General features: G+C 44.1%; 2 protein-coding genes across 12 annotated transcripts in view; both read right to left on the reverse strand.

Moving 5' to 3' along the window:
* Nucleotides 1-5,328, reverse strand: part of LOC120904918 (serine-enriched protein) — an 11,655-nt gene extending 6,327 nt beyond the window's left edge. The window contains exons 1-5 of one of the 5 annotated variants that reach the window (XM_040315412.1): nucleotides 4,857-5,326; nucleotides 3,591-3,667; nucleotides 1,728-2,074; nucleotides 959-997; nucleotides 1-116 (exon numbers count right to left, since the gene is read on the reverse strand). The exon at nucleotides 1-116 is cut by the window's left edge and continues 475 nt beyond it. In XM_040315412.1, coding sequence (XP_040171346.1) covers nucleotides 1-116; nucleotides 959-997; nucleotides 1,728-2,057 — 485 coding nt within the window. In that variant the 5' untranslated portion in view covers nucleotides 2,058-2,074; nucleotides 3,591-3,667; nucleotides 4,857-5,326. Of the gene's footprint in view, nucleotides 117-958; nucleotides 998-1,727; nucleotides 2,075-3,590; nucleotides 3,671-4,856 lie in introns of all 5 variants that reach the window. The other 4 variants (XM_040315413.1, XM_040315416.1, XM_040315414.1 and 1 more) reach the window with 4 other exon arrangements.
* A 3,209-nt stretch (nucleotides 5,329-8,537) lies between these two features.
* The window catches only part of LOC120904917 (putative polypeptide N-acetylgalactosaminyltransferase 9), a 60,865-nt gene continuing 55,456 nt past the window's right edge, over nucleotides 8,538-13,946 (reverse strand). For 3 of the 7 annotated variants that reach the window (XM_040315404.1, XM_040315405.1, XM_040315406.1), the window contains exons 8-13: nucleotides 13,702-13,920; nucleotides 13,401-13,634; nucleotides 13,086-13,196; nucleotides 12,471-12,575; nucleotides 10,246-10,284; nucleotides 8,538-9,675 (exon numbers count right to left, since the gene is read on the reverse strand). In XM_040315404.1, the coding sequence (XP_040171338.1) occupies nucleotides 9,406-9,675; nucleotides 10,246-10,284; nucleotides 12,471-12,575; nucleotides 13,086-13,196; nucleotides 13,401-13,634; nucleotides 13,702-13,920 (978 nt within the window). In that variant the 3' untranslated portion in view covers nucleotides 8,538-9,405. The remainder of the gene's footprint in view (nucleotides 9,676-10,245; nucleotides 10,285-12,470; nucleotides 12,576-13,085; nucleotides 13,197-13,400; nucleotides 13,635-13,701; nucleotides 13,921-13,946) is intronic. The other 4 variants (XM_040315409.1, XM_040315408.1, XM_040315411.1 and 1 more) reach the window with 4 other exon arrangements.

Consider the following 13,946-nt stretch of genomic DNA (forward strand, 5'->3'; position numbering starts at 1 on the left):
AGCAGGGTGCGGGGCTGCAGCGTCACGCAGCCGGTGTGAATGTACTCGATCAGCTGCCGAAACACGTCCGGCTCGAACTCTTCTATTATGAGCGTCTGGTGCTGCTGACCGGCCGGCTAGTGGCAGCGCGTGCGGTTCGCGTGTGTGTTGCGGGTGTGAGAGAGAGAAAGAGAGAGAGAGAGAGAGAGACACACAGAGAAAAGGACAGTAGATGTAGCGTGCTGTAGTTGGAAACGGAAAGCTTTGCACTACTCTAAACACGATCGTAACAATCAGAACAGATGAAAGGGCAGTGGCTCGCACTAGCAGAGAGAACGTTCAGAAAAGGAGATGTAACACCAAAATCAGAGTGTTAGTGTGTGAGAGAGAGAGGTACGCTTAAATGTGACAGTATTATAACAGTGGTGTGCAGTGTTTCTTTTGTGTCATTCATTTCGCGGTGCAAGTGAGCAAGTGAGAGAAGAAAACGAAAGTCTGCAAGGAAGTTAGAGTAGTTCAGTGCCACGTAGGGAGTGCTGAGGTTTTGAAAGAGTAGTGACGTGTTTGAAGAAAAAGTTGCATTCGTTTGTTTAGTGCTACGTTAGTAGTCGCAAGCAAGGTCGCACATCGATCAAGCACAGTGAAAGCACATCAGAAGCAGAAGCGTGAGTGTATTGTGACCTCCGGTCAGTGCATTAGTGAAGCTGTTTGGCGCTGCAAAATAATACAAAAAGCATGCAAGCAATAACGCGTGTCTGTGATGATGGTGGCATGGTGTGTACGTACGAACGAGAGCGATAGGGAGAGTGGATAGAGAGTAGAAAGAATCCGCGCGAGCGAGACAGGAAGCGAAACAGGAAGGCTAAACACAAGAAGCACTAAGATTGTAGCATGCGCTCGAGATTCGATGCTCTCGAACCACTCAGTAAGGTGTTTTTTTTGGTTTTTAGCACACTATTTGCACACTAATGTAGTTTACCTCCGCAATAGGCGCTAGTTGCTGGTTGAAGCCGCTTCTCTATTTGGATGTGGTTGGGGGTTGTTGGATGTGTCATGATGGAAGGCGGGCGGGTCGTTTATCGGATGGTTATTTTTGGTTTATTGAACCCCGCCATTAGACCCCAGAAAAGGGGGTCCCCATTTGTGGAAGTGGGGGAGAGTAGGACGTGGAGCATTTGTTGGTTGTGTGAGAAGGCGGATAAAAGCGGTTCATTGGTTTGTTTGTGGTTTTTGGCAATTCAAGCGGGAGCAGATGCACGAATGCGACGGCACACGGGCGGTTTAACAGTGTGAATGTTCATTTTTTATAGGTTAGTTTTTGGTTAATTGGCACGCACACGCACACACACACATATAAACGCATGGAACGATGGCATTTGGAGAGAGACAAAATAGACAAACGGTATCGGTTTATTTGCAGATCATTTGTTGATGGTTAAAGTTTGCATCAATGGGACGCTTTATTTACACTACAAAAAAAAACTGAGGTCAAAAGTACACTCAACTCAAGACTTTGGCTTTTGTAAAATGAATGTGGCAACAAAAATGAAAGCTACCAACAAAACGAAACTATCACTGTTCTGGCCATATGTACAAAAGCATTTGGATCGGCTAGCCAACTCACAACTGTTGCTTACAAACAAACAAAAAATGAGGCAAACTAAAACCGGGCAACATGTACCCGACAGCTGCCTAATGAGCTTCCCCGCGAGCATTCCCCACTGCTCGGCAGCCCTCGCAAAACTCACCTGTTGCGCCGCATTCTGCAGGTTCAGCAGCGGCTCGGAGGAGCGCTTCAGGAAGAGGCGCAGCTTGTTCTCGCGCGGCGGCGGCTCCTTTTTGCGCTGCGGCGACGGGGCCTGGTAGAGCATCTTCTGGAAGACGCGGGAGCGGGCGGCCAGCACCGCCTTGACCGCGCAGACCGGCTCGCGCGTCTCGCCCACCAGAAACGTCACGTCGCACAGCTCCGGCATCGAGGCGAGAAACTTCATGTCCTCCGCCAGGCCGGACTTGTTCTCGAACGTCGAGAGGTCCGGCTCGGCGTCAGCCATGCCAGAAAGTGGGAGCACTTCAGGCATAGCTGTAATTTCTATTGCTGTTGGGGGGGAGGTGGGAAAATGAGAAGAGAAAGTTGTGGTCATGACAGCTTACGTTACGGGCTACGTAGAGTAAAAACACACACACACACATGAAAGCTACAAACAAATCGATCGATCATATTTTAGACACTGATGAGTATTAATTTCCTGTTGTACAACATGGTGCTTTCGGTAAATGTGTGTTATTCAACACGTATTAGTCTATTTAGGATAGTTTTGCGATGTACATTGCATACCTTTAGGCGCTTTTTACTCAATATCGCTTTTGCGCCAAAAAGTATGCAAATTTCGTACCCTTTTTCGCAAAAATATCGTATTTGAAGGAAAAGAGAAAAAAGGAAATCTATTTCTGATGTTCAACTACTGAACCTTGAACGAAAAACGAAAGCTTTATGCCGATGAAAATAAAAGGTCCCCTCGAAGCGTCCCATGTTTTCCACCTGTTGCGTTCAACCCGTACGGGGTACGGGAAATGGCACACTCCATTTAGCACAGCCAATCTAGCGAAGCAGAAATCCGTTCCACTCCTCCTACTCCCCTTCTCCCACTCGCGCTACACTGTACACTTTTATTACATTGTGCAATCGCTTCAATCAATCAATGTGTACTCTCCACGTTGCCCGAGCCAATCAATCATGCCCTGCTCAATCAATCGTCGCTCGGTAACGTTACCCAACGGCACCGACCGACACGGGGCGGGGGGGCGGGGGGTTTTTCATCCGTTAATTGCGTCCCGGGCGTCCCCTGTCGAGCGATGGCCGTCTAATCGTTTTTTGCAATTCGTGCTGGAACAGTCTCCCGGCCCCTTAGCAGCACACACATCCTGATAGTTAATGGAAATATAACGTCAACCGTCTGCCCGGAAGGCAAGCTGAACTTTAAAAGGTTGTACAGTACAGAGCCACACACAAAAAACACACGCAAAACAACGAAGTCTGCTGTGTGGGACAATGTTTTCCGCATTAGCATCGAGTAGCCGGCAGGCAAAAGGGGACACATGGTACGGGTGGGCCATGGTGCTTGAACGGAAGTGTCCCAATCACTTCCAGACCGTCGTACGCACCATATGGAGCGAGAGGGAGGGAAAATGGATGCTGTGAAATGCTTTTCTGCTATGACGTAGAAGAGCGTTTTATGATGAAAATGAAACGCCTAAATGTATGCAATTTGTGTTATATAACGTTATTTAGTTATTTGCTACAGCAAAGTGTATACATTTAGGCGTTTATTTTCAATAACTCGTTTTACATAAAATAAACCCTTTTATCTTTTTTAACAAACATTTTTATACAAAACTGAAAGTAAATTCGATTACATTCCATTCCCTTTCACAAACACAAAAGAACACCTAATTGCCCCGCTTTCCTTTAATTTTGTACGAAAGCGCTTCCAGCATGGCAATGGCAAATACTGCCTACACATACACCCGAACAGAACAGATAACGTACATAGAGCACATACGCACACATAGAAAACATAGAGACAGTGACCAGAGAGAAGAAGCATACGAACCTGTTGCAATCTTTGCAAGCTTTTACTCAAACCGTTCCGACAGGAAAAATGGTTGGTGAGGTGAGGTTGGGTTGGCTCTACTTTGGTGGTGTGCGGCAACGAGCAAAAAACAATAAAACGAGGATGAAAATAGAGAGAGAGATAGAAAGAGAGAGAGAATGGGTGGAGTGGTGAGAGAAAGAAGTGTATGAATGAAGTACAGGTACTATGTAGGGGGGGCGGGGGGGGGGAGGGAGGCGCACGTGGTGTTCCAGCAGGTTAGAAATGCCAAACAAACGATGGAGCGATGGATGGACGGACGGACGGACGGATGCGAAGCGCGGGCATGGTGTGATGGTGGCAATCAATTTGCTGTGCTTGCTTGGAGGTTTGTGTGTGTGGAGATGGGTGGCAAGCGGGTGGAAAGCTTTTTGTTTGATTTTTTCTATCCTCGAAACAGCTTCCTTTGCTGTTGATGCAATGGAGGTCAAAGGGTAGGAGCTTTTTCCATTCCCTTCCAGGAATCGAACATGCAGCAGCTTGTGGGACAGCGGAAAATGAAGGCTTCTCATGTAAAAATTATCGTGACACACACAGACGCACACGGGAGTACGAAACACACTGGACGCAACAAACACGTACACACACGGAGAAGTCCTTTTCTCCCTTAAAGGAAGGCCTGCTTTGTCGTCACTAACACATCTCCACAAACCAGACATACACACAGACACACACGCACGCGTGTAGAAGGTAGCAGGATGTGAAAAACACGCTGGGAAGAAACCTAGAAGCTGTTGCTCCGTTTTTCCTTGTGCCTAGATGGCCCTGGCCGTGTGTGTCCTTCGCTTTGCGACTATTTCTGTGCACCTTCGTGTGTGCGCTCGCTCTGATGGATTCATTCACAAACAGGCGAACTCAGTAGATGAGAAACGGGAAAGGTATTTTAAGCTGCCAGTTTTTTAATGGGGCGAAATTATGGGGGAAGGAATTCTGGGGAAAAAGGGACTGATAACAGCTGCTAGCAAAGGTGAAGGTTTTTTTTCTCTCTCGCTCGAGTTGTCCTTCAAGCTACGGGAGACCTCTTTTGCATCGTTCGAGATCATTCGATTGGAACAAGAATCCTTTTTTTTGTCATTTTTTCAGCCTTTCTTCCTTCCACCAAGCACATCAGCACAGCACAGAGCCCACTACACCACCATCCGATTGATCCGTTCCCCCAGGTGAGCAACCCTTTTGACACAGTTTAGAATACTTTTGAAAAGAATAAAAAACACTCCCGTTAGCTACCTTTTAGCAAGAGCACTAGCGAAAAAAACGGAGAAACTAAACAGTGAACAGAAAACTGCCACACGCAAGATTTTCCTCCCGTTTGTTTCCTGAGGTGAGGATGAAGCTGCTACCAGCCACACACACTCACACACACACGCGCGCGCACACAGGTGCACGCACAAATGCACAGACACTACACAGGAAACAGAAAGACTCTCTACAGCTTGCCCATCCGACTCGGCCGACGGTGTTCAGCAGAATGACGCCACCAGCGCTCTGTCCAGCCAGTCGAGCTTGAACAGAACAGCTTTCCTTTTCCTTCCTCATGGCTGACGATGGAGGCGCCCCGTATTTGATATTACGATGGGTGAGTGCGAGAAAGGAGTAGCTGGAACGCATGCGCTTGATGTAAACGTGTCGTGCTGAAAGTGACAGTTGCCATTGCGTGCGTGTTTGTGTGGCAAAAAAGCGCTTTTTCAATCTAGTAAACATTGGACATTGGACGTACTGCTCGAATCGTGCTGCATCGCACAGTGGTTGAGCTGGTCCAATTTATTCCAAAGAACACGAATCGGACTAACAATTTTCCTTTTAAAGTACATCACTGAGCATTAAAAAAAAGGTTTTCAAAAATGTAAAAAAATATCAAAATCCCTTTTAAAATGTGATTTTGTCTTGCAAATAGCATACCTTTAGGCGTCTATCGATGACAAACGACAAGCAAAACAGGAAAAAAATAACAAATTTCTCAACAAATCCGTCAAAGTGTAGTAGAGAAACGATGAAGATTTTTTTTCCAAATAAATTTTGTTTATTACTTTATTGTTACAGTTTTCTTCCCCCTCTTCTGCAGTTGTTTGTGCCGTTTTGTGTTATTTTCTCCTCTTTTTTTTACCATTTGGCTTTCACTTGTTTGCCCACGCCTTTCACGCCTGTTGCCTAAGCTGTGCAAGCGTTTCACTCGTCTTGTGTTCGATGTACTTTCCGTTGTCTTAAGTAATGATTTACAAAAAGGTTTCATCATGTTCGTGTGTTTCTGCTGGGAATTAATAGTAATGTTTCCCCCGTCTAGTGAGAAAGCGATAGGTTTTCAGTAGCATCGAGCCGCACAAATGATCACGCCCACAAAGGAGTTGTGATGTGTGTTTAGGGCAACCCCAATGCGTTGCCTTCTATAAAAAAAACATCATTTTGTGATTGAATATTAGATAAATCGATGTTTTATGCAGTTTCATCATCCTCACCGTCTGTTGCTGCAGTGGGGTTTGTTTTCGTAAAAGATATGTGTATGTTTTTACTTCTTCTTTTTGTTTGTTTATACGTTGTTGATTACAGGTTTACTTTACTTTTTTTTTGTTGTGTGTATATGTTTTATAAGTTTTTTTTCGCATCATACTTGACTATTTACAATGTGGGGAAGGGGTTTCCGTTCATTTTTCCACACGCTTACTTTCTTCATATTATCGCTGGTTTTGTTTTTTGTTTGTTTTCTAGGAAAGTTCCACCTCCTTGCCGTCTCGGTTCAGTTCCTATTAAAGTACAATTGCCTCAATGATACCGTAGAACGCAATGCCATACTGTTTCGTTCCGTGTACAAGATCAAACTAAAAAATACGTTCAATATATCATCTATACATACATATGAGCTAATCGGTCTTTCAACCCACACACACACACACGCACACACACACATACATACATGCTCACACACACACATACACACATGCTTCATCGTGTGCTGGAAGTCTACCGAGAGAAGGAATTGTATCATTGCACGCAATTACACATGGAAACCATTTACTGCTCTTCCCGCTTTTTCTTCCTTTTTTTGGGGGAGGGGGTGTTGGGTGGCAAAGAGACTACAGAGATTAGGTTGCACCGCTCCCCAGACGCATTCCGATACAGTAGTATCCGTTCAGTGTGCTCACTGCCCCACTTGTAGGTGCGTAATGCATGAATTTTAAAAAGGCACATGTAGAGAAACGGGCTCGTTTCTTCGCTTTTCATATAGTTTGCTATGGGGCAATGTGTCGGTTTTGTTGGATTTTTTTACATATCTAACTGTACTGCACACATACATACACATACACACACACGTGCTTCTCATGCAGCTGAACAACACTACAGAGCAAGATAACTGGAAGCGAAACTAACAGTTTGATAACGCTTCCTTCTTTTTAGTAGGAAAAAGAAACATTGTAAAGTTTGTGTAACTATTTCGACCGAAAACTTCTTCGTACGATGTAAATAAAAACAAACCACACAAGGTGTCAGGTGTATAAGGATATGGATCAATGGAAGAGTTTGTTTTGTTGCAGCTTCGTTCGTTGATTGATTATTGCTAAACGGTTCATTCTATAAAACGAGAGCCAATCTCGATATGATGGTTGAGGAATGATGGGAGAGAAGTTCGTTCGGTTTTGCAGACGTTAACATTGATATACAGGAGGTTCGTTTTCTCTCTTCTACTGTTTGTTATAATTTGACGATATGTGACGAGCACGTGTGTGACGAGGCTCTACTACTAACGAAGGGTTTACTTAATCGTTTGATATCGGGGTTAAACACGTTTTAAAAACATTGGAATGGTTGTCGTTTTACGGCTTTACGATCGTCAGCTTTTGAGGAGATATTGGGGTCATTCATTTGCATTTTTCCCTCCTCTTTGATATGTGTGTGTATTTTACATAAAATAAATCACTTTCCTACTCTTTTCTGCTTGTTTTATCTTCTCTTCTGACACATTCCTTAACATTTTCTCTTCAAACGGCTTATCTTTTCTTCTTTTTCTTCTGTACAAACGAGTAGTAGCATGAAATGGAAAGAAACTATTGTTTCTGTTAATTTTGAGCAAATTTGTTGTACTTCCTCGGAAGCTGTGAAGAACAATTAATTCACATACAAACAACACAAGCCCAGTGGATCAGTATGGTGTCGTTTGCTGCTGTTACTGTTGGAGTTTTGCGTTCGTTTTCTTGTAAAGATTGTCGTTCGATCGGTCTGTAGTTGATTTGCCCTGTTTTATTGTTGTTGATGTTGTGCAATTGTTGCATTCATTGAGAATTGGTTCATTAATATGTGTTTTTGTAGAGTTGTTTTTTTTTGCAACCGGTGTTTGAAATCTTTCTGTACCTAACCCAAGCGACAAAATCGACATGCTTTCTCGCTCTCTCAGGTTTACTGATCTATTGGGTAGAATGAGAAAGCATGTCGATTTTGTTACTTGGGTAAGTCTTGACGATTGTTTGCATTGTGTCTGTTCTTGCTAGGAGCTGGAGCTTTACCTTGCCATTCTTCAAACATTCTCCTATTCTTCTTCTTCTTCTTCTTCTTCTTCTTCTTCTTCTTCTTCTTCTTCGTCTTCCTCTTCTTCTTCTTCTTCTTCTTCTTCTTCTTCTTCTTCTTCTTCTTCTTCTTCTTCTTCTTCTTCTTCTTCTTCTTCTTCTTCTTCTTTTTCTTCTTCTTCTTCTTCTTCTTCTTCTTATTCTTCTTCTTCTTTTTCTTCTTCTTCTTCTTCACTACTATTAAACTATTCCGTTTTCGTTTGGACAATCCCACTGCTGTTCTCTCGCGTTCAATTGCACACTTTGCGCGATTTCGTATTCGTGCGCTTTCTATTGCTAACAGGGAGTTTTGCGTTCCCTCTGCAGTTTGTTTTCTTTTTTTATGGCAGTCACATAATTGTTTAAATATAATATGTTTTTTTTTTTCTTTAAATTTTGTAGTCACATGCAAGTGTTTCTGCTAACTAACAAACAAACAAAAAAAGGAAACAAATTAGGTTATACATTAAATAAAACGTATCCGAGCGGGGAATTCACTCTAGAATCACTACAAACTAAAAGCCTAACAACTATACGATAGTGGAAGAAAATTATTGCAGAATGCAAAATCAGCAAAAGTACCTAAAACAATTACACAAAAAAAAAACAAACAGAAACGCACACAAAACAAGTGCAAAGTGCCTTGCTTTACTTGGAATAAAAGTCTTTCAAGTCGGCTTTCGATGCTGCCGCGATCCATCGATGCTACTTAAATATGTACAACAGAAAGAAGAAAAAAAACTCATTTTCACTCACACGCGTTGCCCTTTAGAACGGGTTTTTTTCCTCGCACAAACTTGGCAAGTTGAGCACGGACTTTTATGCTTCTATCCCGCAATGTTTTGCCCTAACATAGTTATTTATAAAAAAAAACATCACATTAATTAAAAATCAATCCTAAACGCTCCTTCGCTGATTCGCTCGTCGCGACGACCCGACCCCGGGATTGTAAATGTGGTTGGAATTGATTGAAGGAAGCATACGAAGAAAGGAATGCTGCGTGTGTTGTCTGTGTGTGGTTTCCCTGGAACTAGGTCCATGGTTTGGAAGGAGAGAGAGAGAGAGTCCTGTGTCAGACTCATGGTGCAAATCCTGAAATTAGCTCCTGAGATAGCTCCAAGTTGCTGGCAATAGTGCTTGATAGTTGCTGAGGAACCGGAAGTTCTTCTTCTCTCTCCCCACCTTTCTATTGAGGACTTCGGTGACAGCGCCGAAGGAGCTTAATAGTGTGCCTCTCCTGCCCCTCACAGCTTGCTGGCGTCGTAGTTCTGGAAGGACCACCGCTGGGCCTCGACGGCCGCATTACAGTCTTGCATGATCAGCTTGTTCTTCGCCTCGTTGATCGCCAAACACCTGTCGGACGAGCCGTGACGGAGCAGGTGCGACTGGTCCGAGTAGTTCCAGTACTGATTGCCCCGGGAACCGTGGCACGGGTACAGCACCACGTCATCGCCCGCGTAGTCAAGGCACGCCTCATCCCGCCGGATCTCACCCGTTTTGCTCAGCATCCAGTACTAAAATGGGTGGGAAGGAGGAATTTGCGAGTGTACGGAGGTAAAGGAGCGGGATAAGAAGTAACGGGGACGGGAAGATGGGGGTTTAAGAAAAAGAAAACCGTCAATATTGAAGTTCGTGGTAGGTGTAACTCTACTTGCTATAGCGTAACAAATGGAGCGCAACTAGAAAATAGGTTCAGACAAGTACGGAGTGAGAGATTTTCATTTCGTTACGCCAGTGACTGTTGGGAACTGTTTTAGTTTAAAGTTATAAAAAAAAACATATTATTTCTCCATCCAAACGACGTGGAGTCCCTGCGGTTACAAACCCAACATGATCTGTTCCATTTGATTTTGCCGTGATGTGTTTTGTGTTAATGTACGTTTTTGTTTTTCATATTCTTTGTATGTGTTGTGTGTTAGTTCTCGTGTTAGAAGTACTCGGTCCCAGCTTGACCCGAGACTGGGGTAGAGCACCCTATGAGTGTTCGATTCCATGTCTTGATGTGATGTTTGATGCCAATTAAAACACGTCTAACCCGGAACGGAGGCTTACAGATACACGATGGTTTACGGACTACTACGTACACGGGAGAACATGTGTTGATCGGGAGCGCCCAACAAGCCCTGCAAAAGGGGGACAATCCAGACAGGGACGAAAAAGAACGGGATTAGATGATAACGTGATGTCCATATTTTTTGTTTTTTTTTTTTGGTACATACAAGACGGGTGCTGCCCATGATGAACCCACCACTTGGCCAATGGGAAACATGTAGACGAGGACAAGGATGAGTGTATAATGTCGAAACACAAACAGGGAACACACGAACGAGAGTTTTTTTGTGTAAAAAGTTGAAAAGATACATTACAAACTACGATTGCATACTTTAAGGCGCACTGTATGTGAAAACGCCTGTCGCTTTGCAATTTTTGTAACAAAATTACCTTTATATGCTTCTAGTTGGTATCTTTTCTAGCTTTTTAAACAAGACTCTTCATCCGCTTCTATAATTCCATTTCCAATTTGAACATGTTGTGTAAATTTGTAAATGTGTGTAATGTTGGTGCTATGATATGTTCCAATGCAAATGACATAACAGCAAATCGACACGTGGCGCCACAAATGAAATCTCTCTGTCTCTCTCTCTCTCATATACATGTGAAACTATTTTCAATGCTCTCATTCTCTCACTCTCTTTTGCTCAGAAGCTTTTTGTTTGGGAATGTTTTTTTGTTGCTTATACCGCCGCTGTTGCTTAACCTATTTCCCCTTTTCGGAACGAGTAAATACAAAGAAGTAAAGGATAAAGACACAACCATACCGCGATAGGGAAGGCAATACCTAGGGAAAGGTAGTAGCTGTTTCGTATACAGTTTGGTTTTTAGATCGGGGCAAAGGAAAATATATAAAAAAGCGAGAAAGGAAATGACAACAACAGCTGGCAGGCAAAAAACTTCTTATGTACAGAGGGGGAAACACGTTGCATTCAGTTTACCAATCATCACCACAAAACGTTTTGCTCTTCGCACACAAGGTACGCAAATGCCACTGTAAAATACCTTTCCATCGCGTAGCGTCACTGTGCTGGGAGAAAGTTTTTAGTTTTAGTGTAATAAAACAAATAAGAAACAGAAAGTTAAACCAAAAAAGACCGAAAGTATGTTCGAGGCAAAACTTAACACACATCAACAGGCACGGGGACATGCATTTTTTGTGTGCGTTCGAGTACAAAATTTTGTCAATCGTCAATTAAAATCGTTTGCTGTCAGTGGTATGTTTTTTTTTTTGACAATCGAGAACTCTAACCGTCTAGCATGTGTCCAAAGTCAGCGTTTTTTTCTCTCTCTTTTAGTCACGTTTTACGAACGGAGGTTTTTGATTAATGTTTACATTTTTTGTTTAGCATGCCACAGCTCCGTGGTGCTTTTGGTGATTGATCAACGTGATGGAGTCGTGATGGAACTATGCTGGGTTGTGAATTATTATTTTCAGTTTAACAGTACACGGTGAAGGCTACATAAATTCGTGAAACTAATCAATTACTAATGAACGAGTGTTCGGTCGATGAAAAATGCATTTGCTTCCGTTTTCAATTGGTGTTGTTGGTGGTGGTGGTGGTGATGATGTTGGCACTATGCTACGATGAATAATTGAGGTAGCATTTCTTATTGAAAGGTGATCAGTTGAAGCGAGAGGTGTACTATTCGGGTGTACCGACTACGATTTAAAGCTCTTAGGATGGTTAGTGGCAGCAAGTAACTATTTTCCAAATCTATTCGCTCACTTTGTGAGATGTTTATTGTTTAATACTTTGACTGTAAGTGAGAAATAGTACTTAAAGTTAAAAGCAAAGCAAATATTCGTTAGTATTGCCTCATCACCGTTTGTTGCCGATTCAACATAAGCATTAGTTCATGAACGTGGTAACGCTCTGCCCATCTCTCTCGTGGATGATGTTGGCCTGTTAGTCTGTGTAGTTCTGTGTTGATGAAGTATTAATTTTGGGCGGGAGCCAATATGGCATGCCATGGAATTTCTTATCAATAGTCTTTGTTGCTTAGTGTGCGTTAAAACGGTTCCATAACCAGCCCCGAGGGCTTCCAACAGTCCGCCGTCCGCCTTAGTCCGAAAAAGGTAAAGCCAAAACAAAGCATCTTCGTGTGTACCACACCCGGCCAGGTGCAACGAAGCTGCCACACAGTGTACCGTCCAGTGTATCGTGATTGAGTACTTGTAATGTTTCGTATGCGTAAGTGTGAGTGTATTGTTTGCGTGTGTGTATGTGTTTGGGGTTGCGTTGGTGTACAGTACCTGGTTACCGCCGGCCTGATGGCAGGGCCAGAGGCCCATCGGCGAATGCATGTCCTCGGGTTTTGCCGCCGAATCGATACACAGATTAGACCACTGGTTCCGAATCTGCACGGTCGTTTAGTGCGGGAGAATGGGCGGGGTAGGTGGGTATGGGCGGTTTTTCGTATTCAATACAGTCAAGGAAAGGGCATACATAGTCATAGTAGGGTTTGAATCGAGCACAGACACACAGTGCGAAGGAGGAAAGTGTTTAAACGTGCGCCGACGATCGATTGGCGACCAAACGCAGTGACATTCGTCAGCGTTTGACAACAATTACAACAACAAGACAAAGGTCGTGATGAAAGAAAGAGAAAAAGAAGAAAACAATACATTAAAATCGATAAAATAACACAACGATACGGCAACGAACGAAGCGAGCGTCCCCGCACGAGGTCGAAACGAACGACTTCAACGATAGCGTAAGCGAGAAAAAAAGCTGAAAGAATCGAAGAGCGTCCGACATTTTGGCGTGCGAGATGTGTGATGATTGGTAGCCTGTTTCCAATATGCTTCCGTTTACGCTACTGCAACGGCGATGCGTGCGAACAGGATAGGTGCAAAAAGGCTATTTACTTGATTGCCACCCTGATTGTGGCACGGGTAGAGTCCGACCGGTTTCCGCAGGTTCCGCTTGCCGCCAGGCGCATCGAGACAGGTTCGGTTACCGTAACCCATGTTTCTTACCTATGTGTTGTTTCGTAATTTGAGTATTATTTATGCACTTTCCGAAATGTCACCACTCCGAAGGTGTCTATTGTCGGTTGGTGTTAAGTTGCTCCACTCGCACCACCTTCCCAATAGACACCAAACGCTGAGCGATCTCTTGGAAAAGTAGAAAAGTACGGGCACATGCTGACCGAAACGGCGCAGCAGCAAACCAAACATTACCTCGCCCGAAGCAACCGCATCGCCGGGCACGAACAGCTCCGGATAGATGTTGTCCAGGTACCACCGGAACGACTTGCAGCCAAGCTCTTCGCGCAGCTTCTTGCGCGAGCTTACATCACCGTAATCACCCTTATCGTTACCAATGCGCTGGTAGTAGTACTGCGCGTACTCATCCATCCACACCTCCGCCAGCCGGACCGAGTTGCGCTTGATCACATTCACACCCGTTCGCCACTAAGTAAGAGAAAGACACGTTATTATTCGTTGTCTGGCGGCAGCATCAGCCGCTCGATAGCGCTACCTTGTACGGTGAACGTTTCCGGAATATGTGTCCAACGTGCGAACAGGGCACAATCTCGAGCGAACCGCCACACATCCACGTCTTGAAGGAGAGCTCCAAATTTTCACCGCCCCAGATGTCGAACCCGGAATCGTACGTGCCGAGCCGCTCGAAAAATACACGATCGATCGCAAACAGACCGCCCGCCATCGTTGGTGACCAAACGGGTTCCGCTGGGCTCTAAAAACGAACAAAAAAAGGGATGT

The sequence above is a fragment of the Anopheles arabiensis genome, chromosome 3 (genome assembly GCF_016920715.1).
Source record: "Anopheles arabiensis isolate DONGOLA chromosome 3, AaraD3, whole genome shotgun sequence".
In the NCBI taxonomy this organism is placed as follows: Eukaryota; Metazoa; Arthropoda; class Insecta; order Diptera; family Culicidae; genus Anopheles; species Anopheles arabiensis.